Below are 25,489 nucleotides of genomic sequence, written 5' to 3' on the forward strand. Positions count from 1 at the left end.
AGCTCAGGGCCTGGAGACTCAAGTGGGGGAACTGTGGACCACAGGGTCCCTAACGTTTCTCCCAGCCCCAGTGACCCCCTCCCACGAGTGAGGAGCGTTTGCCTGCCCTTACCCGTTTAATGAACCATCTCGTCTGAAACAAGCCCACGCAGACGCCCGGCCTCAGAGCTGCCCCCTGAGCTGGGCCGGCAGGGCGGGTCTGATGCGGGGGCCAGTGGGCCAGTGGGCCTGTGGGCCTGGGTCAGGACCCAACCGGCACCCAGGATGGAAGGCTGGAGGGCGAGGCAGGGCCCCTTCCAAGGGCCAGTCCCCTGACCGCCAGCCTCACCTCCCAGAGGTCCGGTCTCAGCCGTCACTGTGCTCGGACGAAGGCCCACACTTCTCTCCTGCCAGGAGCGCTAACCACGGCCTCTGAGCCCCTGCCGCCCTGCCGGTCGCACAGGGCGGAGTCGCCGGGAGACCGGAGAAGGCAAGAGACTTGCTCGAGGTCACACAGCAGGTCACAGGCAGGGCGCGGTGGGCGGCGAGGCCGAACCAGGGCTCCGAGCCGTACGGTGTGGGGAGTGGGGACCCCGAACGGCCTGGCCGCCGGCGGGGCCGAGCCCTTCGCGCCGGGGAGGCCACTCGCCCCTGCGCCGAGCGTGCCTTCCCGCTGCCTCAGGTCGCCGTCGCCGCCCGCCTTCGCCTTCCTGGACACTGGCTCACGCCCACCGCCCGCAGGCGGGCAGGTAGGTGGGTGGGTGTAGCCCCGAACCCGGGGCCGGGGCCAGCACGGCGCACGCGCCGTTCGCCCGCCCGCCGCGGAAACAAGCTCCGGCATGCGCAGGCCCTGCCCCCTTGGCTGAAACCCCGCCCCACAAGGCACGCCCCTTCCGCCGTAAGTCCCCGCCCACTCGCCGACCGAGATACCGCCCCCACGACATAGGCCCCGCCTCTCATGCGCTCGGAGCGGCGCGGCTGTGGGAAGGCGAGTGCCGGCCAGCTGATGGGCGGGGCGGTGGCGCGGGGCGGGGCCTGTGTCGTGGGGGCGGGGCGCCGGCCGCGGTCCTGTTGCCTCTGAGGCGCGACGTCCTTTGAGGGAGGAGCGCGGCCTGAGGGCCGGCACCTCCCTCGTTCGGCCCGCCCGGCCGAGCTCAGGTGCGGAGCCCGGCGTGGCCCGCGAGAACCCGGGGCGTGCGTGCGCGCACCCGGGGCCGTGCGTGCGCCCGCCCGCGCGGGGCCGCGCGTGAACTTGGGCCAGAGGGTGCCCGCTCCTGTCAGCGCGCTCAGCCCGGCCCGCGCGGCCCGATGCTTTTCCACTCGCGTCGGTGCCGAGCGTTTTCGCCGCTGCACACGGAGAGCGCGGCGGGCGGGTCGCTGAGGGCGCGGGGACCCGGGGGCTTGCGACCTGGGGTTGGGACTCCTGCCGCGCGCACCACCCCCGGACCGGCCCGGGCCCCGGGCCCCCCACTCCCCGGTCCCCCTGCACCCCAAGACCCTGCCCACTTCGGGGCCCCCTGCGCGCCCCAAGAGCCCCGGGCCCCGGGCCCCCTGCGCCCCGAGAGCTCCGCGCACCCCGGGACCCCCGCGCGCCCCGAGAATCCCTGGCCTTGGAACTCCTGCGCCCCGGAATCCCTGCTCCCCAAGAGCCCCGCGCCCCGGGACCCCCGCGCGCCCCGAGAGCCTGCGCACCCGGGGCCCCGTACACTCTACGCGCCCTTTGGCTGTAAGGGGCCCTGCCTGGGGCGCGCTGCCACTTGCTGAACCGACTTTGGGTGTCGCCTTTGCGAGCTGTCGTCGTTCCGGTGCCGAGACGCGCGGCCTGAGCGGTTCCCGGGACTCATGTGCCTGTCATCTTGCAGCGAGAGAGAAGCAGGAAGTTGGACGTGATAAACTGTGCGTCAAGGGAGCCCAAAGGTGGACCCGCACGACGGGGGAGACCAGAGCCTCCCCGGCGAACTGTGGAAGGTGATTGGAAGTGGATTCCGAAGCTGCTTTCTCTGCATAGACGAGGGTTGAGTCTCTCAGACTTTTCCTGGGAGTGGAGAGAGGTGCGTTAGGTAGAGTGTGTTTTTCTTTATTTCTACTTTATTTTCCCTTTACTCCAAGTACAGTCGCAGATCTGAAGTGTTATGTCTGTGTTAAATTGACTCCAGTTGTTTGCATTTGGTCATGGGCTACCTGTACTTGACTCTAAGCTTCCACAACTTTACTTTTGTTTTTAACTCAGTCACTCACTACTTAGTTGAGTTTATGATGACCTCTTTGTATTGAGAGCTTTTCTAGATAGGTTTGTTTGACTTCAAGAATGGCTTCAGTTTCACAATGTTTAAGAAATTTAACTTGAGCTTATAGGTTCTGCTTCTTCATCTCACTGTCTTATCAAAGCAGGTCCGGACAGGGAAGCGCAGCCTTAGCAGTCGGATGGTAGAAGGCCGGGAAACAGTTTGATTTTGAAGTTCTGGAATATTACCCCCCAGTTGAAATTGAGATAGCAGTTGGTTAGGAACAGTGGCTTTTCTTTAAACTGGTCTCCTTCCATGGTTCACTGTCCAGAGAACCATTAGACCTTGGTTAAGGATCACGGGTGGGTGGCACGTGTGGTGTAAAGGGTTTGCTCTTTGGGTGGATCCCTACATTTTTTTGACTTACTTTGGATTTGGGGAGAGGAGAGGCGTTCTTGTAGCTGCTGGGAATGTGTAATGGAGAGGCTGCCAACGTTATTGTCTTTTTTTTCCTTTTTAAGTGGGTGCATCAGGACCTTTCCTGGTTATGGAGACATTTGCTCATGCGCACCTGGGTGCACAGGGAGCAGGCACATAGGAGGCCTGTTTGTTTGCTGGTAGATAAAAGAACCAGGGCAACAGTCCGGTGTTTTTTGTTTATTTTTGCGTTATGCGGGCCTCTCACTGTTGTGGCCTCTCCCGTTGCGGAGCACAGGCTCCGGACGCGCAGGCTCAGCGGCCATGGCTCACGGGCCCAGCCGCTCTGCGGCATGTGGGATCTTCCCGGACCGGGGCACGAACCCGCGTCCCCTGCATCGGCAGGCGGACTCTCAACCACTGCGCCACCAGGGAAGCCCCAGTCTGGTGTTTTTTACAGGTGCATTGCAGACATTCAAAAACGACTTTTTTTTTTTTTTAAAGCAAATTAAAATTTTTATATAAACCCTTTTGGCTTTTTCTGCTGTAATATTTTTGAAAGGAAAGTGGACTTTCACAGTCTTTTAAGCATTTGTTATAAGTGGTCGTAATTTAACACGTGTGCCGGGGACCCAGCACTTTCACGCGTGTTTCTTAATTTGATTCCTTGCAGCCTCATGATGTGGCTGGTTCTTTCCCAGAGACGTGACGTCACGGACCTGGGAGAGCCCAGCTCGAAGCAGGCCAGCCGGGGTCTGACCCTGGGCCTTCTGTCCAGCTGATCAGAGCCCACCCTACATCCTTTCTCAGAACGATCTTTCTGGGTGTGGTGTCTCTTCTGCAGCGCGGTGCACTCTGCACGCACTAGCAGGGAGGTAACGGGCATAGTCTCCTTTTTATTGATATCATGTAAGTTTCTTCTCCTTGTTGCCTTGCAAAGGTCACAGTTCAAACATGGTTTCCGGGCAACTTTAAACTAAAACTCCTGTTGTCTAAACCCTCCAGTTGTGTATTTTAATATTAGCAAGATGTTGGTTAGTTAGGACAGGTGATTTCTGTCTTCTTTTCTCGTTTTGTTTTGAAGTCTTTTCGAAAAGACTTCGGTGGCCTTGCGCACAGTTTTTCGGTGGCACTGACACAGGGCTGTCTTTGCCTCAGACTTTCCCAGGGGTCATGAGTGTGGCACCGAATGTGCCCTGTTAGGGAAGGCACCGAACCCCTGACGTGGAGTCGTACCCCAGACCCCGCCAACTGAAAATCATCGGGCGTTTGCGGCGGCTGCAGTAACTTTTCCCTTGTGGCCTGTATGCAGCGTGGGGACATGGCCACTCCCCTTTCCTTCCCCGCCTCCATGTGATGCAGGAGTCGGGACCGTGACTGGCTCCAGCAGCTCGAGGGGGACGCTTGGCTCCCTTCGCTTTGCTAAGTGTCACTGCTTTGGTTACTATGACAGCACAACAAATTCACTCCAAAACTGGTGGCTTCAAACAGCAACGCTCATTTATTACTGCTCAGGGTCTCAGGGCCCGGAATTTGGAGGAGCTTGACTGGCCAGGGGCTGGGGCTGAGCGTCCCTTCGGGGGACATTCTGGCTCCGGGGCTGGGAAGATGTGGGGATCGGGGTGGCTGGCCTCTCCGTCACTGTGATCGCCCCGTGCGTGGTGCCTCCAGGGTGTGTCTCTAAAGGCACCAGGCCTCTGCAGCGCCCGGAGGTCACCTCGCCTCTGTCCGGTCGAGGGGCACCTCAGCTCCACCTTCTCCTGGGGGCCGCTGAGACCAGCACACAAACGGTGCTAGTTAATAACTCATGTCCAGTCAGGTTCCAAGTTTTGTTCGAGTGTTCTTGGTGAGGAAATGAAAGAAAATCTCTGAGAAGCTGGAGGTGGTGCCGCTGTGCCGGCCTCGAGCTTGTGACTGCATGACGCGCCTGGAACTGGGGACACGCTGCTGGGTCTGCGGCGCCAGGGGCTCCGTGCTGTCTTTTCTGTGAAAACCCCAGAACCGATGCTTTTGGGTCTAAAGTGGCCTGGCTCTGGCCTCCCCGCGCTCTGGCACCACTGACTGAGCAGGTCCTGGAAACTTTTCTCCCCGTTTCGCGCTTCAGGAGCTGGCGGGGGAGCTGGAGCAGCCTGTCCAGAGCCCAGGCTCGGGCCCGGGGTCTGGTTTGCAGCCAGGGCTGGGTCCGGCTTGAGGGCTGGAGGGAGGCTGCATTTCCAGTGGCCCTGTCCCCCCGCCCCCAGCCCGGGCTGCTGCCGTCTGCAGCCTGCTGTCCACGCGGATCCACCTGTTCGGCGTGTCCTCACTGACCTCCCCGAGTGCCGGGTGGCCCTCGATGGAGACGCCGTGCAGGCCCCTCCCAGCGTGAAAGGGGAGCAGGGTGATGGGCGCAGGGGACACCTCCGGCCTGAAGCTGAGTCCAGCTGAGCAGAGTTGGCTGAGGGAACCGAGACACTATAGCAGGGACAGGACGAAGAAACTGTTAGGAGGAGAGCCCTGTGCTGGGTCAGAGCCTCATAGATGAGCACACACGGAGGCTCACGGCGCTCAGAGGCGTGCCGGGGCCCTCGGGTTAAACAGGGGAGCAGAAATAAACATGTCACTGGAAGGCGTGGAAGATGAGGTGTTGGCCATTGTGGAAACAGATCGACAGCAACAAAAACGAGACAGAGACGGACGATCAGGGAGGGCCAGCCCAGGAGCGCAACGCAGAGCACCGGCTGTCCCTGAAACAGACCAGGGCAAGGGGGGACGGGAGGGGCTCGGCAGTGACGCTGTCGAACCTCCGAGGCCCCAGTGGCTCGGGTTCCTGGTTAAGAAGACCCTGCTCAAGGCCCTGTGTATGTTTCCCAGCCTTGGGAGACAGAAGAGTCAGAAAGTCCGGCAGGCATCCAGGGAGGAGAGAAGGGGCGCGGGCATCACACGCCCGCCAGGCACCCTGCTCAGGAAGCCACAAGGTGAGGGTGAGGCCCAGGGCCCAGCTGGCCAGCGCCACTCCGGCCTGAGCAGAGGCCGGGGGTCCAGGAGTGCACGGGCTAACGGCCGTCCTGACGTCTTTGACCAAATGAAGCTTGCTTGCCGAGTTGATAATTCTTTGGGGGAGTTTGAGGGAAGAGTTTGTATCGGGCAGAAACTTTGCGTAGGAGAAAAAGGAGACAAGTATTAACCTGAGGAAACGGGCTCCCTGTGTGGCTCGGCTGGGGATGCTGTTTACAATGACAGAGTGATGTCGGCGATGACTTACGGAAGTGTTGGTGGGCCGCACTGGGAGGCTGGGAGGCGGGGGAGGCAGGGAGTTGGTGTGGGGACGTGCTGGCAAGACCTCAGCCCTGATGCTCCCCAAGTCAGAGACAACCAAGGACAGCTGTGCGCATGCACCGTCCAGCATGGACTCGGGGTACGAGTGCAGAGCTGCGGGGAAGTGCCCTGGCAGAGGCGCCGCTGGCGCCCGTCCTCTGCGTTACAGAAACGCAGCAGTGTTGGCTTTTAAACCTATGCGTTGCCGTGATACGATAGACGTGGCTTGTTGTAGGCTGAATTGCGTTGAAATCCTAAACCCCAGTGCCTTGGAAATAGGGCTGTTGCACATGTAATTAGTTAAGGTGAACTCATGCTGGAGGAGGGTGGCCCCTAATCCAAGACGATTGGTGTCCTTATAGTAAGGGGGGTTTTGGACACAGACACAGTGAGAGTGAGGCTGCCACAGGCCAAGGAGCTACCAGGAGCCGGGGCAGAGCCCGGAACAGACTCTTCCCCGGTACCTTCAGGGGGAGCACAGCCTCCAGAGTCGGGAGACAGTAAGTGTCTGTTGCTTAAGCCCCCAGCGTGTGGCCGCCCTCAGACACTCACGTATGGCTTTACAAATGCTGTCTGACTCTATGTCAATAAACTGAAATGAAAAGAACAGAAAAGCAGAGCCACTTTGGCGCCCTTGTGGAGGGTGGGGTCCAGAGGATGAGATGGGCCAGAGCGGCCGGCCAAGAGGCCCTCAGAGTCTGGGTCGGGCCACGCGCGGGGCTGCCCGTTGAGCAGTTACTGTGTGCGTGACACCCCTGGGCCTGGAGGGTGCCTTTGTGGGGATGTGAGGGGCCAGGAGGCCCCGAGTGAGGATTTTGGCCTCTGTCCTGCAGCCACGCAGGGTGTTTCTGGTGGTTGGAGCCCTGTGGCTACTTCTTGTTGGGGCCAGCTGAGGGCTGCTGAGTGGACGGGAAGGGACAGCTTTGCTGCTGCGGCCGCCCAGGCTCACAGGGGTGGGCAGGGAGAGGAGCCCCGGGAGGTGGGCAGCCGGGTCACTGGTTTGCTTGTGAGGAAGGACCAGCGCCTTTGGAGGAAGGACAGCGGCTTTGAATTTCTCACGGTAGGAAAAGTGGCGAGGCGTCCACAGTCGGGCCTCCTCTGCGGCGGGTCCGCCTGACACGGGAGGAGACTGTCCCCTGGTCAGGGGATGCTCCAGTGTGTGTGCGTGGGGTCTTGGAGCTTCTGAACTGGGGCTGTGGGTGGAGTCAAAGGTCACCTGTGCTTCCAGGGGTGCCGAGGAGCCCTGGCCACACGTCTGCCTCAGTCGTCCTGGGGCTTGTGGGACGGATCCTCTGTTCCCCGGCCCTCAGCGCCCGGCCGGCAGGGCCAGTTAGTCCTCTCACGTCTGGCGTCTGCGTCCACCTGGGCCCCCAGGGTCCTGGGTTTGTCCCTCTGTCCTGGCACCTCCTGCTCAGATTTCAGTGTTGGCTCCATCGTCCTCCCAACAGGCCGCCCTGCCGTGGATGGGGTCCTGCTCGCTTCCTTCTAGCACCTGCCACCAGCTGGCATTGTTCCCAAGGAGAGCTTGCCTCCCTCAGGGCCAGGACGCTGTCCTGAGCTGCTCCAGCCCCGGCTCGTCATGCTAACCGTTGAGCAGGGACCTGCAGGGCATTATGCATTGTGCCTGTGAGGTTCCATCCTGATCGTTTGATTTCTTATAAGGGGAACTGGCTTGACCTTGAGGGTTGACACAGTGTGTCCTTCCAAAAGGTCTGCTCAAGTCCTGACCCCAGGACCTTTACATTAAGATGTAAATTAAGATGTAGTCATACTGGGGACTTCCCTGGTGGCGCAGTGGTTAAGAATCCGCCTGCCAATGCAGGGGACCCAGGCTCGAGCCCTGGTCCAGGAGGATCCCACATGCCGCGGAGCCACTAAGCCCATGTGCCTCAACTACTGAGCCTGCACTCTGGAGGCCGTGAGCCACAACTACTGAAGCCCGGGCACCTAGAGCCCGCGCACCACAACGGAGAGTAGCCCCCGCTCACCACAGCTAGAGAAACCCTGAGTGCAGCAAAGAAGACCCGACACGGCCAAAAATAAATAAATATTTTTAAAAAAGAAAAAAAAAAGATGTAGTCATACTGGATTAGGGTGGACCTCAACCCAATCACTGGTGTCCTGATAAGAAGAGATACAGAGATACAGGACGCACAGGAGAGGCTGCCTGAGGATGGAGGCGGAGGTGGGTGTGATGCCGACACAACCAAGGATGCCAAGGACCGCTGGCCGCCACCAGAGGCTGGGAGGGAGACAGGGAGCGGATCCCCCCTTGGAGGCCCCAGGAGGAGCCAACCCTGCCGACACCTCGACTTCTGGCTTTGGGTCTCAGAGCCCGGAGGAAGTAGGTTTCTGCTGTCCTAAGCCCCCCATTTTCGGTTCTTCGTGGGGGCAGCTCCGGGGAGCTGGGATTTGAATCTGCATATTAGCAACTGTGAGTGGCACGCGTTCCTTCCCCAAGACGAAAATGAAAACGTTACCCAGGATGGTCGTTCTCCTCTGCCCGGTGCTCAGCCCCCACCCCCAGCCCCGGGTGGGCAGCTGGGCGTCCCCACTGGGCGTCTCTTACTTTGTCCGCAGCTGCTGCGCCCTGCGCACACCGGCCCGCAGCAGCCGGGAGCCGTGTTTGCCCTGACGCTGTTTTGTTGCCTTTCTTGCACATCTGCAGTGGTGGCGGAGGACCATTCCACGTGGAAGCTGGCCGTGCCCCCTGGGGGCCGCGTGGCTCCTGGCGTCCGTGTCGGATGTGGCGCAGCGCGAGGGTCGCATCGGGACCCGAGGTGCTGGCTCTCACCGCCGTGCCGATGCAGATGTCGGGCGTTGTCCCCTGGAGCCCTTTTTCTGACCCAGGACCTCGTGTCCTCCCAGGGTCATCAGCAGGGCAGGACCCCCTTGTGCGCATCTTTCCCGGCCCTGACACTGCTGATTGCTGCCCGTCACTTTGCACAGTTCACCTCATTTGGGTTTGTCTGACTTTTCCTCACAGCTAAATTCAGCTTCTGTGTTTCTGACAGGAATCCCGTGTCCCATGCTGTCACTGTGCCCTGGAACAGGCTGTGCTCACCTTGGCCTCTGGCTTTCACGGTGGCCTCCAGGCTCCTGTGCTGTGCGGTCCACGACGGAGAGCCTTGCAGGGAGACCCTTTGGGGCCCTGTGAGGCCTCCAGGCTTCTGTGCTGTGAGATTCATGACAGAGACCCTTTCAGGGAGACCCTTTGGGGCCCTGTGAGGCCTCCAGGCTCCTGTGCTCTGCGGTCCACGATGGAGCGCCTTGCAGGGAGACCCTTGGGGCCCCGTGATACCCTGCCTCTCCTCGTGCTTCCACCCACTGGCTTTAGCTTCAGCGATGATTCTTGCCTGGAACTTTATGCGGTGCTTTTCAGGTGGTGATTTAAAAGACATTCCGTCCTTCCTTCTACGTGTCTTAGTTGGCATTCTACCAAAAGGAAGAGCTTCCCCCTCCCCAATTTCCTTACCTTTTCAATTATTATTATTATTTTTTTTTGCGGTACGCGGGCCTCTCACTGTTGTGGCTGCTGTGGAGCACAGGCTCCGGACGCGCAGGCTCAGCGGCCATGGCTCAAGGAACCAGCCGCTCTGCGGCACGTGGGATCTTCCCGGACCGGGGCACGAACCCGCGTCCCCTGCATCGGCAGGCGGACTCTCCACCACTGCGCCACCAGGGAAGCCCACCTTTTCAATTATTTACTTCAGTGTGGATTCGTGCATCTTATTTTTTCTGTGGAGTATAGTCCACTTGCCTCGTTCGCTTCGCAGCTGCCCTGGGGGACCTGTCACCACTCTCTGCTCCTGTCCTGATGCTCTGGCACCTGGAGATGCCCCAGCCTCCTCTGGTCGTTTCCCTGCCCCAGCCCTGGACATCAGCCATCTCTCCAAGGACCGTGGGGCCTGTTTTTAAAGTACTAGTTGTTTTATTATTTTTTTCAAATTTTGCCGTGGCTGCTGTTACCTTTCTAGGGTTTTGTGTGCTGTGTGCCACCAAGAGGGTTTGACAGGAGGGTCTGAGAGACCCCCGAGCGGTCGGCTCGGGGCAGAGGGCAGAGGAGGACGCTGCCCCCTTGCCGTCTGTCAGAGGGCAGTGCCGTGGGCGTCGGGGGCTTGCAGCAAGGGAGGCTGATCTGTCACGTGTTGGGATGAAGGGGCCCTCGTAAAGCCCCTCTCATGAGGGATTTCTGAGTGGGGCCCAGGTGGCTTTGTGGGGAGTGGCAGGGAGAGTTGTTCTGTGGCTTGGCTGGTCCTGCCCAGGGACTGGGGGCTGGCGGTGGGCGTGTGGTGTGGCCAGCTCTGATCTGGTTCCCGGGTTCGCAACGCATTGAAGCAGAACCACTGCCGGTGCAGAGCTGCCCCCTGGGGAACTGCTGGCCCTGACCCTCCTGTCTGGGCCTTGGGGTCCCTGGCTGTGCTGGAAGAGATGGCCATCTCTACTTAGGACAGGGGGAGCCCAGGGGTGCTGTCAGCACCAAGCATGCTGGGTGCTGAAGACCCCGTGGACGGGCTTCAGGCTGAGGGGCGCAGACGTGGGCGCTGTGGATGGAGAGCAGCTCTCCTGGCCTAGAACCAATCCTGGGTGTGGATGGTGCCTCTGGTCGGGGCGAGCTCACGGCCTCTGGGAGGCAGTTAGGAACCGGGCTCTGAAGATTATGGAGGTTCCATCACTGCTGTCGTGTTTAATTTCCAGCAGCTCTTTTAGTTTTCTCTAAATGTTCCCTTTTAGCGATCTTACTGTGTAGGTATGGCGCCTTCTCGCTCGGAAGCTCTCGTCCTCTGGCGTCATCTGTTTTCTCCAGTTGCTGGGGTCTTCCTGTCTGTCCGCTTCTGTCTGTGGCTTCCTGGGCTGGGGGCCCTCGGCAGCTGCTCACGGGCGGCAGCGAGCCACTGAGAAGGGGGTGCCTGCATGGTGGGCGGGTGGCCGGCCCTCTCCCGTCGGCGTCTGCGGGGAGCCGGGTCCTCCGAGTGTCCTCCCCGGGCCGCCGCCAGGTGGGTCTGCTGCCAACTCTGCACCCCCGCCCCCCTCCCAGGAGGGAACCCCAGCTTCAGTTGGGGGCGGGGCTCTCACTGGCCAGGTGGAGCGGAGGGGTGTCTAACTGTTGCGGTCAGTGGTCAGCGGTGACTGGTCAGCGGCCAGGTGGGTCCAGCCGTTCATGGCCAGCTCGTTTCCGGGGTCTCGCTGCCGCTGGCTGAGGACTAGGTTTCCAGCAGCTTCTCGAGTCCGAAGCGTGGCGGTCGCGCCTCCTCCCGTCTGGCGCCTGTGTTTGGAGCAGGGGTGGGGCGGCCTCCCTCGCTGGCTCTCACGCGTGTCCACCTGCCATCCTTCACCCAGACCGCTGCTTTTATTACATTTTCCAGGAGAGAGCTCTTGTGGTAGTTTTCACGCGGGAGGGTCTTTGTTAGGCAGCAAGATCAGAATATTCACACACGCAGTACTGGCGGGTGACAGAGTCATTAGCTGAACGGCTTTGCCTGTAATCCTTATGATGGTTTGTTTCTCTTTGCCAGAAACAGGCACGAAGCTCTGAAGAACCCTCGGAAATGGATCGCTCGTCTTTAAAATGGAAACGTACCCTTGAGGGTTAGCTCAGAGCCAGCAGCGGCCCGGGCCTCCTGAAGCCTGATGTTACAGAACCCCAGGGCCTGTCGGTGCGGACAGAGGGCACGGGCCCCAGACCATGGTCACCCTCATCACTGAGAAGCTGCAGAACCAGAGCCTGGATGACCTTGCCCGCAAGAGCTACGATGCCGGCCCGGTGAGCTGCCCGGCCCATGTTAGGGGCCACTGCCTGGGCTGGGCCCTAGCTGGGGGAGAGGATGAGGGGAGGTGAGGAGGGAGGGGGCAGTATCCCAGGGAGGCTCCGGCGCCTTCGCAGCCCCCAGAGCCCGTCAGCGTCGTGATGGTGGGTTCTCAGCATCATTAAAAACAAACTTTGAAAGCCTAAGCTACACATAAACGCATATGGTCCTGGGTGCTGAGTGGGCAAACGTCCACCCTGGTCGGCAGCCGTGCCCACCAGACGCTGCCTGTGCCTCCGGGCGCCGCCCCTCCTGAGAGCTCCTCTTGAATTCTGTCTCTGTGGGTTAGCTTTGCCCGAGGTGGAGCCGATTTCTAGGGCCGTGTTGCCATGACCTTCAGCTCACACCCTGCCTGGTTAAACTGGAGGTCCAGAGGGAGGCGGCTGAGCATCCGCACCTGCCTGGTGCTGGGGGCTGTGCCTGAGCGTCTCCCCGGGCGGGTGCTCAGCGCTGTCGTGTCGCCCGCACCCAGCCCTTGGCCTGTTGTCGCCTGTGGTGTCCTGCAGGGAAGGGGGCACGCGAGCGGGTTTCGCTGTAGAGAGAGCATGACAAGAAAAGTCCCACTTATAACTCTTCCCGTTGTGACACATCATTTCACCTTGTGTGACTTCCCCACACGTCCTTCGTACAGGATGCACGTGTGTGGGAAATAATGCCTTTCTGTACCAGTGGGCGTTTCACTGAGTTCCTGGCGAGGCTTGCTGATGCGTCCGTGGGGTTCCTGTGCTGCGGGTGCATAGATGTGCTTAGAGCACCTGCTCTAACATTCACTTAAAAGAAAAAAGAGGAGGGAATTCCCTGGTGGCCTGGTGGTTGGAATTGGGCGCTTTGACTGCCCCAGGGCCTCGGTTCAGGGAACTGAGATCCTGCTAGCTGCGCAGCCAGAAAAAAAAAGAAAATAAGAGGTGTAATTTACATAGTGAAAGACACAATTTAGTGTATCTTTCTGAGCAAGAAAGTCCCGGTCATCTCTATCACTGTTTGATTTTGGACTCGGGGCACCCCAGAGAGCAGGGCAGCTGTTCTCGATGCTGGGGTCGAGGCGAAGCAGGTGATGTGCTGGGGACAAGTAGAGTGGGGAGGGGCGTTGGGAGTTGACACAGGGCTGGAATTCGGTGGAGCAGAGGCTGTGGGCGGTGAGCCAGCTGGAGCCTGGGCCGGACGCGGGAGTGAGAGGGTAGCAGGGCCCACAGGCCCCAGAGCTTGGTGGGGACGCAAGCCCTGTGGGGACAGGAGCCGGTGGGGACACGAGCCTGGTGGGGACAGGTGCTTGGCGTCCGTTCTCAGTGAGGGCCAGGGCTGGAGCAGAGGCCATGACTCGGGTCAGGGGAGCAGGCCCCCTCTGCTGCAGGGCTGTGCTGGGGGCCTGGGAAGGGTGCCAGGTGGAGGAGTGAGGGGGGGTGCAAGGTCAGGGAGGGTCAGCGTGTGCTGGCCCCCGTGGACGTAGCCTCAGCGTGCTGTGTGTGTCCTCCAGCACGTCCGGCTGTGCAGGTATAGTTGGGTTGGCAGAGAGCTCAGCTTTTAAAGCCTTGAGTTTAAAAAATACTTTTTTATTGAGGTGTACGTTTCACCTAGTGAAATGCGCAGATGGGGTTTGGTGTGGATTGGGTGAGTTTTCCAGTCGTGTACGCGATAACCTTGTCACCGTCACTGCAAACCTCTCCGTCGCCCCAGGAAGTCCCCTGGGGCCCCACGTGGCTTTGCTGTCTCAGAAGTGCCAACATGCAGCGTGTACTCCTGGAGACTGGCTTCTCCACTCAAGGCGAATGAGTGCCCCTGGGTTCACTGTGTGGACGGTACATCAGGAGCTGTTCCTTTACTCTGTTGAATGGTCCGCGTCTCCTGTTGCCAGACACTTGGGATGTGTCCACGACTGGCTGTTAAGAATGACACCGCTGACTGCGTTCGCGTGCAGGCCTTTTGTGGAAGTCTGTTCCCACTGTGTTAAGCGAAGTCCTGCCCAGAGGCCCGTCAGCGCCCCAGCCGTGCCGTCTCCCTGGTCGGGAATGGTGGCATCTGCTCACGACTCTGACCGCGTGTCCCTGATGACCAGTGAGATCAGGGCCATTTCCTGTACTTACTGGGTGTCTGTATGTCCTTTTTGCTGTCCTTTTGCTCATCTTTCTTTTGGGTTGTGTGCATTTTTCTCACTGGTTTGTAGGAACTCTTTGTATATTCTGGATACAAGTCTTTTCTTGGATGTGTGTTTTGCCAATATTTTCTCCTATCCCATGGTTTGCCTTGTCACTTTCTTTCTTTTTTAAAAAAAACTTTTATTTATTTTTGGCTGCGTTGGGTCTCATTGCTGCACGTGGGCTTTCTCTAGTTGCGGCGAGCAGGGGCTGCTCCTCGTTGTAGTGCGTGGGCTTCTCATTGTGGTGGCTTCTCTTGTTGTGGTGCACAGGCTCTAGGCGCACAGGCTTCAGTAGTTGCAGCATGCAGGCTCAGTAGTTGTGGCTCACGGGCTTTAGAGCGCAGGCTCAGTAGTTGTGGCACACAGGCTTAGTTGCTGCGTGGCATGTGGGATCTTTCTGGACCAGGAATTAAACCCGTGTCCCCTGCATTGGCAGGCGGATTCTTAACCACTGTGCCACCAGGGAAGTCCGCTTGTGGCTCTCTATGTCCTTTACTCAACTGAGTAATTGTGAGGCTTTTAAAATTCCTGATTAAGAAAAGAAATGTATCCCGGGGCCCATGTTTTTCTTTTTAATCACCAAGAAAGACAGTGTTGGGGACAAACAAGTTTATTGCAGGGATAAAAACACAGGCCTGTTTCTTGAGTTGGCACTCTTTCTGAATCCGCATGTGTAAACCCACAGTACTGAAACTTCTTTCTCTTCACTTTCAGTGTTCTGCCCAGAAACTGAACACAAGTGGCCACTCGTTCCCTTCTGAGACCGACGGTAAGTATTTAAAAGCCCCAGCGGGTCTTTCTGGGCTGCTGTGGGCCAGGACCCCGTGAGCAGGGCTGGATGGGGAGGCTGACACGGAGCGCGAGGCCCCAGCTGCGCCCCCTCCTCTGCTGGCCTCTCCCTCCTCTGGGCAGCGGTGCGGGTTGGAGAGCTTCCTTTCTGGAAGTGGCCTGGCAGTGCAGACCTGAAAGGCCCGCCCGGTGGGGTCTTATGGCCACCAGGGAAAGGATGGGGGTCCGGCGGTACGCACGGCCTGTTCCACAGCGCTGGTGTGGCGCACACCCGGCCAGTGGTGGGAGCCGGGGTTGTGCGTGCCTGGAGGGCCTGGGTCTGCCAGACCCCTTCCCTGCACTGCACGCCCCTGCCACGTGTACCCTGTGGTCTGAATGGACCTAGGAGGCTTGGCCGCCCGAGCGTAAGTCTGTTTGCGTGAGCGTGAGTGTGGGCGCCGTGGCCCCTGTGACGAACCGTGGCTGGTGTCCGTGGTCGTAGTGAGGTGCTAGTGGTGCGACTTCAGGCCGGACAGTCCAAGTGGCATCCAGGTCTTCCCCTGCGGCCCTGCTCACCTCCACGGGGACGCTGTGCTCGGCTCCCTCCAGGCTGCTCAGGTGCAGCTGTCACCAAGGTCTCGGGTAGTATGGGCCCGCACGTGGCCCTGGGCACCGTCTCCGTCCCACACAGGGACAGTCCTGGCTCGGAGCCCCTCGGGCTTCCCGTAGGCCACGGAGCCGGCCCTGCCGTCCTTTCTGACTGACTGTGCATCCTCGTGACCCGGGGTCACCTAGGGCCTTTGCTTGTGCCTCTCCCAGCGGTGGGTCCTGGCCTCCATGCCAAGGCCCCTCAGCTGGGGGTGACCGCAGAGCAGCTGGGCTGGAGGGGCTGCTGGCCGCCCCTGGGCCAGGTCATCAGGGCTCTGGGCTCCCCCAGCCCTGGCCCCACTCCCCTGGCTGCCCCCTTGCCCAGGTATGCTGCCTGCGTGAGCCCATCTGTGTCGAGCTGCTGACCCCTGTACGCTCGGCCTCTCGAGTGACCCTTATGCCCCCGTCTGATGACGAGGAAGCTGGGTCTGTGGTGTCAGGTTTCCCGTGCCCCTAGGCGTCCCCACCGTGGTGTGAGCTGTGACTGTGCAGGGCAGGGGCGGGGAGGAGGGGCATCCCACAAGCAGGGCTGGGCCCACCCTGAGGCCAGGTAGGGCTGAGGGCGCGGGGGGCGCGCGCCCCTCACCCGTCTCTCCTTCGTGTTTCCCCAGAAGACAAGCACTCCTGGAAGGTCGTCGGTGGAGGACAGCCCGTTGGAAGCCAGGGGGCCACGGGCCCTGCCATCCCCTTCCCTCCTGGCCCCTGTGGCCCGAGCGCCAGCCTGGGTGCGGTCAGTGCCAGGGACCTCAGGGACGGCGCAGGGCCGCCCTCAGCACCACCCACCAAGCGACACTGCCGCTCCCTGTCGGAGCCCGACGAGCTGGCGCGCTGCCGGTCCCCGTGGCGCCCCGGTGGCTCCAGAGTCTGGGCTCCTGTCTCCAAGAGGCGGTGCCACAGTGGCGGGAGCGCCACGCTGCAGGCCAGGAGTGCCTGGTCGCCGGGCCGAGCCCTCCCCGCTGCCAGCTCCGCCTCACCCCCTGTGCCCCGGCCGGCCTCGGCTTTGGCCAGCAGCGGCCTCCTGGCCCTGGGCCCGGCTCGGCAACCCGCTGGACCTCGCTTGCCCTCGCCGCGCCGCCGCCTGTCCCTGTCACAGGAGCACCTGTTGCCAGTGGACGCGGCCCCACCCTCAGCGGGCAGCACGCCCGCGTCCACACCCACGTCCACGCCCGCGTCCACGCCCGAGCTGGGCCGCCGCCGGGGCCTGCTCCGCTGCCGCTCTCAGCCATGTGTGCGCGCGGGCGGGAAGGGCCAGCGGAAGCGCAGGCGTGAGGAGGATGCCCGCTGGCCGCGCCCGGCCCTGGACTTCCTGAAAATGACGCGGGTGAGGCTCCCTCTTGCGTCCAGTGCAGGCACCCCCTCCACGGGGCGGGGTGCTTATGGGGGGATCCACCCCCCACGCGGGCCTGGGCTGCCCTCTGCAGGGTGGAGACAGGAGCCGTTGGTCAGGGCGTCGAGGCTGAGCGGGCGCCGTCCGCCACCAAGCCTTTCCTTGCCGTCCTTCGCGGAGCCTGCCACCAATGATGCCTCTTTGGAGAAGGTGTTGTTCAGAGTTTGGGTTGTGAACCAGCTTGAAGATTCTGGTGTCCGGGGTCACCGCCTGCCCCTCCCATGCTGTTTTCTGATCGCGGGCAGTTCAGAGCAGAGTTAAAGGAAAGAGCCGGTTTCCAGAGGTTTGACCTGTGCATCTTTGCAGGGGGATGGCAGGACCTTCTGGGGGTGCTGAGGAGCAAGGACGGGGCTCTGGTGTGAGAAAAGGGAGAGGCCAGCCTGCCAGGCCCCCTCATCACAGAGGCGGCTGTGCCTGGGGTCCTGGCGGGGGCGCAGGAGCCCGCAGGGTGGGACTGAGGTCTCCGTGGTCCACAGAACCCAGGTGGGATCCAGGCTGCATGATGCCATCTATACCCACTCTCGACCTCACTGTCAGCTTTACCTTTCCTGACTGGTGGGTTTTCTGGAAGCTTCTTCCCAGTGGTGGGGAGGGAGCTCCCAACCCACGCTTGCTGGCTGTGAAGTTTGAGCGGAGAGCTGGGGTTTAGGAAGGGGATGTTCCGAGCTTTGCCACGTGCCACGGAGGAAAGCTGGCCGTAAGCCCGATACGCACCCCCCAGCTCCGAGTACTGCAGCGTCTGCGGGCCCCGAGGGGGCAGGACTGTGGGGACGTTCCCACCAGGGACTCCATAGTAGGCAGGGGGAGCAAAGCAGGGGGAGCCCTCACTGCTGGGTGGGCGTGCCAACCCCTCAGACCAGGGAGGAGGCAGGGATAGGGTGAGGAGGAGGGTGTCAGGACCACTGACCACAGATGTGTGTGGACCCAACCTGGCAACTCTCGGGTTGCTGAGTTCTGGGCCAAGCATGGTCACGATCGCCTTGTGATGGAGAGGCTGCCGTGCAGGGCGGCTGGTGGGGGAGCAGAGAGGAGACGGGAGCTGGGGTGTGGGCAGGACAGGGCTGAGGTGCCGCCCCCCAGAGGGACAAGCCCGGGGAGGGCAGAGGCTGCTTGTCTCCTAGGATGGCTCCTCCTGTTACGGGCACGTGGCTGTGGTCCTAGAGCTAGCTCCCCTGCGCCCCTACCATGCAATTCCCGGGCCCAGCAGTCTCGTCCCGTGTCCCCTTCCTTCTCCAGCCATCCTGCCCCAGGCTCCTGGCAACCTCTCTCGTACTCATCGGTGTCTGCCTCTGATTCAACCCTGATGTCCCCAGCAGAGCCATCTCTGAAATGAAAGTATAAGATAGTGTATCAGTCATCCGTTGCCTCGTAACAAACACCCCACATCTAGCAGCGTAAACAGCACACGTCTGTGCTATGTTCTTGTGGGTTGGGCACCCAGGAGCGGCTCAGCTGGCCGGTTCTGCTCAGGGACTCCCTGAGGTCACGGCCATGCTGTCGGCCAGGGCTGTGGGCACCTAAGGCTGGACTGGGGCTGGGGGAGCCACCTCCCAGCTCCCTCACGTGGAGGAGGTTTGGTGGGATTGCTGGAAAGCCATCTGGGCCTGGGGTGGATGTGGATTTAAACAGACCCGCACCCACTTTCTCCAGTCAGGATCTAGTAGGGTTTTCTGTTTCTTCAGTTTGTTTTGAGTATTTCTGGGGACTTGTCTGTTACAGTTAAGGTTTCGGTTTTGGGTACAAAGTTGCTCATTGTATTTCTCAGGCCTTTAAAATTTGTAGTCTGTACTTTTTTATCTTTAATGTGAATGATGAAGTGTGTGTGGCTAGGAACATTGCAAACAGATCACAACGGCCACCTGTTGAAAAGCATCTGGTGAAGAACCTTCCCCCCGTGCCAGTTCTGATCCCCATTTTGAGGCGTGGGGTCAGTTCCGGGCCGGGTGCAGAGGTCAGTGCCCAAGCGGGCCCCTCGGCCGGTCGGCAGCCCCTCCATCCCTCACCAGGCGACGTGACTGTGACCTGTGTGGACTCACACCGCCTCTGAAACGGAATGCCTGGGTTTTCCCACCACACACCTGCCGTTCTCTGCAGACGCCAGCCGAGTGTCCAACAACTCACTTCACTTCTGACACGAACTACCTGGGGTTAGTGCAGACCCTGCAGGTCAACGCTCAGCCCCACAGGACGGCCCCACTTCAGGCACCAGCCCCAAGTCCAGGGCCTCCTGTACCTATAAATAGGGGGTTCCCACGACCCCTCCTCGGGATCCATCATTTGCTGTAATGGCTCACAGAACTCGGGAAAGCACCTTATTTATGACACCCGTTTATTTTAAAGGCTACAACACAGGAACCGCCAGATGGAAGGGATGCGTAGGGCAAGGCATAGGGAGGGCGCAGAACCTCCACGCCCCTCTCCAGGTGCACCACGCTCCCAGCACCTTGACGAGGTCACCTAGGAACCCCACCATTGAGGGGATTTTATGGAGGTTTCGTTGCATCGGTGTGATTGATTAAGCCATTGGCCACTGGTGATTAACTGGGTCCCTGGAGGTGGAGGTGGGGTGGGCTGAAAGTCCGACCCTGGAATCCCAGGCTTGGTTCCGCTGGTGACCAGCCCCCATCCTGAGGCTGCTGCGGGGTCGAGTCGTGTTGGCGTGAACTCGGGTGGGGTTGGAAGGGGCTCCCCCGCCCCTGTCACTCAGGGAACCCCGAGGAGTTGAGAGCTCTGAGCCAGGCACCTGCAAGAAGACCAAGTATGTTCCGTACTCCATCACGATGTTACAACGTACCCAGAAGACACGATGATTTCAAATGTGAGGGGAGTGAGGTGACAGTGGCCAAGCGGCCACGGGGTCTGAGTGGCGAGGTTCGGCCTCCGTGCGTTTGGGGTGTGGGGCCTGTAGGGCGGCAGGCCCGCTTCGGCACGCCGCGCGAGGAGCGAGCTGAGAGTGTCGCGGGTGTTTGCTGCGGGGCTGCAAGCGGGAGGGCCAAGCACCGTCTGCAGGAGTGACTTGAGTCCCTGGTCCCGGTCCCTCCCTTGGGCTGGCCGCGGCGGTCACTGGGCTCTGCGGGCGGCTGGGGCATAGAGGACCCGCTGTCACCAGGCGTCCGCTCCGCGCAGGACGTCGCCTCGGGGAAATGCCCGTCGCTCAGCCTGGACATCTGGCGAATTCTGTCCGTTTGTACCTGGAGACCCCCAGGTTTCCTGTCCCTTAGTCCGTCTCCCTTCCACGAGGCTTCCTAGGCGCGGGAGGAGCCCCGAGAGGTCAGAGTGCACAGGTCCCTGGACACAGCGCTGGGGCTCCGTGCTGTCCGAGGCCGGCTCCCACCCGGGCCTGCCGCCCGCAGCTGCCCGGAGCTGCCAGGCCTGGAAGCTTGTTGGTCAGCTGGGTTCCCACTGCTTTCTCACAGGAGCAGCCTCTTGGTTCTTGTCCTTATTTTTGTGTCATGCACACAGTGCCTTAGAGATTGTGGCCGGAATGTGGCTGTGAGCCTTCCCTGGGGAGGGCCCCCCACGAGGCCAGGGTGCTGATGTGCCTCCCCAGTGGCCACAGGGGCGGCCGGACCCTGACTCCCAAGTCTTGTGTGGATGTCACTGGGCCGGTGAGAGGGCGGGGGGCCCGGCACCGAGAGGTCAGGCAGTCGCGGCCTTTTCACGGCCTCCTGGACTGAGGGGGGCAGAGGGTGAGCAGGTGGGGCTGGGGGCCTCGCCCTGGCCGTCCGTCCACCAGCCCGGGGTGGGGGAGGGCACCATGGGAGGGTCCGGCAGAGGCGGGGAAGACCCGGGGCGGTGGTGGTTGACCTGCAGCTTCTGTATTTGTGAGGCTAGTTCCCTGTCCACATGTTTCAAGTTCGTTTTCTGAGCAGCTTGTGTCTGCCTTTCATTTCGTCCTTTTTATTCGTGCTTTAGTTTCCCCCAAGTTGAGTAAACAGACCATGTCATGGTAGATGTACTCTGTCTAGTCTGCTTTAACCTGTTCGCTTCTCCCGATCGACTGTCGCGTGAGCGTATTGCTTTAGACGAACGTGGAAGGTGATGAGTGTAAAAACCGCACGTGGCGGGTACACCCATCTCTCTTGCGGAGGGGACACTGTTACCGCTGTGGGTGGCACTGTGGGTGGAGGTGTGCCCAGTGGCCTCGGGGCCACGCTCTCTCCCCTCTTCTGAGAAGGTCAGTGCCGGGGTCAGGCGAGGTGCCAGACACGCAGGGCCCAGGGCACGAGGCATGAGAGAGGCTGCGTTCGTAAGGCCCCCGTAGCCCTGTCGCTGAGGTCACCACGGGCTCTCTCTGGTGAAATGAGGATCCCCGGGCACTGCAGGCCGCCCAGCAGGAGACACCCCAGTGGTGCCATCCTGGCTGTGCGACCTGGTGACGGCCCCCCCAGAGAGACCCAGAGACAGGTGGCCGTCCACTGCAGAGTGGACTCGCCAACCCCGAGACCCAGGGGTCAGCCTTCCTTGTCACCATCTCTTTCAGCGCACGGCTTCTTGAGGAAGGAGGGGGGTGGCATGGATTCAGAGGCCTTGCACGTCCTCTCCCGTTGCCCAGGACCGGCCCCTTCACACTCCAGACGCTGCCCTCAGCTTCCGGGCCCCGCACCATCCCGTCTGGTCCTGGTTCCCCAATCTCCTCTCTGTCCTCCAAGCATTTCGTGAGGACAGACCTCGTGTGTCTGTGTTTGTCGGTTGTGCCGGGTCCTTGGGGGTCAGTCGGGTCCAGGGGGCTCCCGCATTGCTGGGGAGATGATTTCGGGGCGTGATTTTCTTCAGTCTGCCTTCTGGGGCCCCCGTCCTCAGAGGGTGGGCCTCCTGACTGGTCCCCTCTTTCCCTTTGTCGGTTCGCAGATGGAGGATCTTATCCCTGGGTGTTGGGGACGTTTTCTTTGTCTTGCAGCGCCTGTTTCCTCCAAACTGCTTCCTCTTTTGGGTTATCCTCACTGCTGCCTTACATACAAGATGCTGTTCCCAGGTGTTTGGTAACGTTGGGACGCCTGCCTGCGTTTAAGACGGGGACCCAAAGGCCGATCGGCGGCCCCATGTGCCTGGGTGTGGCCCTTCGGCCGTGAGCTTTTTGTGGGGTGCTGGGACCCCCCAAGTCTTCACCCCCAGTTCCACAGAGAGGCCTCTTCCAGTGCTGCCTGGGGAGGCTGGGAGTCCAGACGGGGTGCCGACCCTCAGGTGGCCCCCGTTTCCACATGTGTCCTGCTCGTGGTGGACCCCCCCGTCCCCCCAGTCCTGTGGTGTCCACCGGGCCGGCCTCCGCCCGTGGCGGGTGAGGAGGGCCTTGGCTCGGCCAGGTCGGCCGCGGTGCATGTCCGGGTTCCTCTCCTCGGCTGGAGCCCAGGCTGGACCCGCGCCCGGGTGCTGGGCTCCAGGGGCTCCGGGCAGCCGGGGGCTCCCGCCTGGGCTGTGGCCGTGGCCTGTGGGCAGGGCCAGCTCTGGTCTCGAGCATGGACACTGGGCTGTGCTTCCAGGAAGAGACCTGACGAGCCTGCGGCTGGGCCGGGCCGGCCGTTTGCTGGCAGGATGGTGTCTGTTCTTGCAGAAGCTTGCGGCTCAGTCTCACGGGGCCTCTTCGCTCCAGCCGCGGAGGGTTGAGCGTGAGCTCTTGCCTGCGTCAGTTGGGTGGTCTGTGGTGGGCGCGTCCCCCAGGCTGTTTTGCACACAAGGTGAAAGACCCTCTAAAACTGAGGGCCCCTGATTCAGAACTCAAAGTTTTGACCTTTGATTGTTTTTGTAAAATTTATTTATTTATGTTTAGCTGCGTTGGGTCTTCGTTGCTGCGCGCGGGCTTTCTCTAGTTGCGGCGAGCAGACCCTACTCTTCGTTGCGGTGCACAGGCTTTTCATTGCGGGGGCTTCTCTTGTTGCGGAGCATGGGCTCTAGGTGTGCGGGCTTCAGTAGTTGTAGCACGTGAGCTCAGTAGTTGTGGCGCACGGGCTTAGTTGCCCCACCGCCTGTGGGATCTTCCTGGACCAGGGATCGAACCTGTGTCCTCTGCATTGGCAGGCGGTTTCCTAACCACTGTGCCACCAGGGAAGTCCTGACCTTTGGTTTTGAAAAGATATTTTCTGTTCATCTGCTTAGATGCAGGTCACCGTCAGACCAGAGCAGCACCGTCCGGCAGCGAGGGTCACACGTGTCAGGTCAGGCCCGGCCCTCTGGAGCTTTGTGACGCCCCTTTTGGGCTCTTCAGTGTGAAGAGTCAGTGGCTTCGAGCTGTGCGTGGCCTGAGCCGGGAGTGTCCAGAGCTGCTGCATTCACGCTTGAGCCGCAGTTGTGGTCGTAGGCGGGCCTCCGTCCTGGCCACCGAGAGGACCTGTGGGCCGTGGTCCTCCCGCCAGCTGTCAGGTTACTACCGTCTGGGTAGGGCTTCAACTTCCGTGCTGTGAATCAAAAGGAGAATTTTGTAGGTGGAGATGTGAGGAAGGACACGTCAGCTTCTGCTGCTGTGGGTGGAGGGCTGGGCCCGCCGTGCTGTGGGGTCTGCGTACGAAAGTGACCTTGACTGTGGCATCCACCTTGATTTGAATGAAGAAGAAATTATCTCACGCGTCCTCATTTTGTGACCAGGGCTTGTGGCCAGTTGTCAGATCTTCAGGGACTTGATTCTTCAGTGTTACTTCTTGGTGGCTCACTCTTTACAGTAGGACAACAGCCGAAATAAGGCCGTTGGTCTGGTGGAGCTGAGTGGCACCCCCGAAAGCACTGGTTCCAGAGGGAGCTGCGTGTGTGGTTCTGGGGGGCCTGTTCCAGGGAGACGTGTGTCCAGGAGCCTGACCGCGGGAGGCCTGGGGACACCCTCGCCCCGTGGCCGCCACCCCCACACACACGTCGCCACGTCGGATTCTGCCAATGCCCTGAGAAGCCCAAAAACACGTGGTGACATGTCTGCGGGGCACGGTGGGCAGCCCAGGGGTGACGCCTGGACACGCTGTGGACAGCACGTGGCACTGCACGAAGCTGCGGGACCAGGAGTTCAGGGAGGGACCAGCGGCAGACCATCGGCAGAGCGGCTCTCAGGGGCGCGGGGTGGGGAGATGCCCGCCAGGCTGGAGGGGGTGGAGGCTCAGGGGAGGCCCCCTGTGTAGAGTGTGCGTCTCAGGTGTTCTAAGGTGAGGACAGTCACGGCGTGTCGGTGTTGAAAGCGGAACCATTGGAAGAGGGAGGGCTGAGGGGAGAGGAAGGTGGGCACCGGGGGTGGCTGTGGGGCTCGCCTGGCAGGAGCTGGGGGCCCTGGTGGGGGTCCCCTGAGGCAGGCTGTGGAGGCAGGCGCCGGCTGGGCTGACAAGCGGGGCCGTTGTTGCGCGAGGACCCCGGACCTCCGGCCAGTCCTTCCGCAGGTATTTGATGGGATCGTGGACACACCTCCGGCCTCGAGTCCCCGGGTCCCTGTCCCCCATGAGCCGGGTCTCAGTGGGGCCATGGCCCTGGGCAAGGCAGGGGCGCGGGCAGGCAGGGCTCTGAGAAAGTGGCCCCGAGGGTGGGAGGGCGTGTGGCGGGGCCCAGGGGACCGAGGACGCCTTCTGTGACCTCGGGGACCCCTCTTGGTGGGATGCCACCTCCCCTGTGGCCTCCTGGAGATGCTTCAAGCCCGTGTCTTTTCTGTTGCAGACGTTAAAAAATTCAAAAAGCCTTTGCTCCCTCGATTATGAAGACGAGGATGAGGAAGACGCCCAAGTGAAGACAGCCGTGTCCTCCCCATGCGACCCGCACGGCCCCATGAGCACCGCTGCGCCCAGCCCCGGCGACGCTGGCCCCAGCCCGGGGGTCTGGCGGGGGTGGGTGGCCGGTGAGGGCGAGGGCGGGAGTGGCGGGGACCCGAGTGACTGGGACAGCGCTGGGGAGGAGGGCATCTTCCCCCTGGGCCGCGGCGAGCTGGACCTGGAGCAGATCGAGAACAACTGACCGGCAGGCGGGGGAGCCCCGGCTCTTCCCCGCGAATGCGCTGTTTTGAACTCGAGGTGTCGCTTTGATCCAGTCTTTCCTAAAGAAGTGTTCTGCGTTTTTACTGCGTTTACGGTTCCGAGAAAGCGTCTCTGTTTTGAAGTGAATTTTTGTGAGGGCATTCTGTTAACAGGGTCTGTGCACAGACCCTGGGGTGGGTTTGCGTTCCTTTGGTGAAACGCCTGCTGTGAAGGGCACTGCGCGTGGTTCAGCTGCTCGGAAACACTGGGCGCGTGGCCGGCCCCTCTGTGGACGCGGTCGTTGTGTGCCGGGCTGTTTGGAGCAGGGCCGCGTCGCTGAGGACTTGGGACGGGCCGTGAGGACGTGGTCCTGGCAGCCCTGCTCTGTCACTTCAATAAAAGGCATTCATTTGCTTTGCGGCGTGGCTTCTGCCGCTCGCTTTTCTCCCCAGGTCACGTAGGCCTGGTTGGCCTCGCGTCTCTTTTTGTTCATTCTAACAATAAAATCATAGGCTTTCTACCAAACACGTTGATCTAAGGAACTTTGGGTAAGAGGAAGGATTTGCGATAGCGAAAGGAGATGTTTATAATCTTTGGAGAAATATTCTTGCTTTTCTTTCCTGAGAAAATGGTCGTGGGGCCCTGTTGTTAACTGGAAGCGCCTTCTGAACTGGTTTGGGCTTAGCTGGGGGCCGGGCAAGGCTGGGAAGCGTGCTCTTCCCCATGGGCCCCCCATTGGCCCTACCCTGCGAGGTGGGGGGCAGGGTCTTTGAGTGCTGCGCGGCCGCCTGCCGGGCACCCACCCTCCTCTTGCCTCTCGGGAAACTCAGCAGCACCTGTTCTGACACAGTTACTTGCAGAACTGAAGTGGCGGTAAAGGCTTCTTTTCCCATCAGTGTCGAAGAGGTCTTTCTTCT

At 60.9% G+C, this 25,489-nt stretch overlaps 1 protein-coding gene across 4 annotated transcripts; it reads left to right on the forward strand.

Annotated features, from left to right (window-relative positions):
- The first annotated feature begins 1,468 nt into the window (after positions 1-1,468).
- FAM53A (family with sequence similarity 53 member A) lies at positions 1,469-24,986 on the forward strand. Of its 4 annotated transcripts, XM_029236017.1 has the most exons (5): positions 1,469-2,030; positions 11,432-11,679; positions 14,571-14,625; positions 15,884-16,593; positions 24,280-24,986. In XM_029236017.1, the coding sequence occupies exons 2-5, from the start codon at positions 11,602-11,604 to the stop codon at positions 24,571-24,573; spliced, it is 1,137 nt and encodes a 378-aa protein (XP_029091850.1). In that variant the 5' UTR covers positions 1,469-2,030; positions 11,432-11,601; the 3' UTR covers positions 24,574-24,986. The 4 variants fall into 4 exon arrangements, with proteins under 4 accessions (XP_029091850.1, XP_029091848.1, XP_029091847.1 ...); XM_029236015.1 differs by lacking the exon at positions 24,280-24,986 and having other exon boundaries at positions 1,469-2,039; positions 15,884-20,292; XM_029236014.1 differs by lacking the exon at positions 24,280-24,986 and having other exon boundaries at positions 15,884-20,292.
- Positions 24,987-25,489: the final 503 nt, after the last annotated feature.

Source organism: Monodon monoceros, unplaced genomic scaffold (assembly GCF_005190385.1).
Source record: "Monodon monoceros isolate NGI ecotype Baffin Bay Population unplaced genomic scaffold, NGI_Narwhal_1 Super_Scaffold_20, whole genome shotgun sequence".
NCBI lineage: Eukaryota > Metazoa > Chordata > Mammalia > Artiodactyla > Monodontidae > Monodon > Monodon monoceros.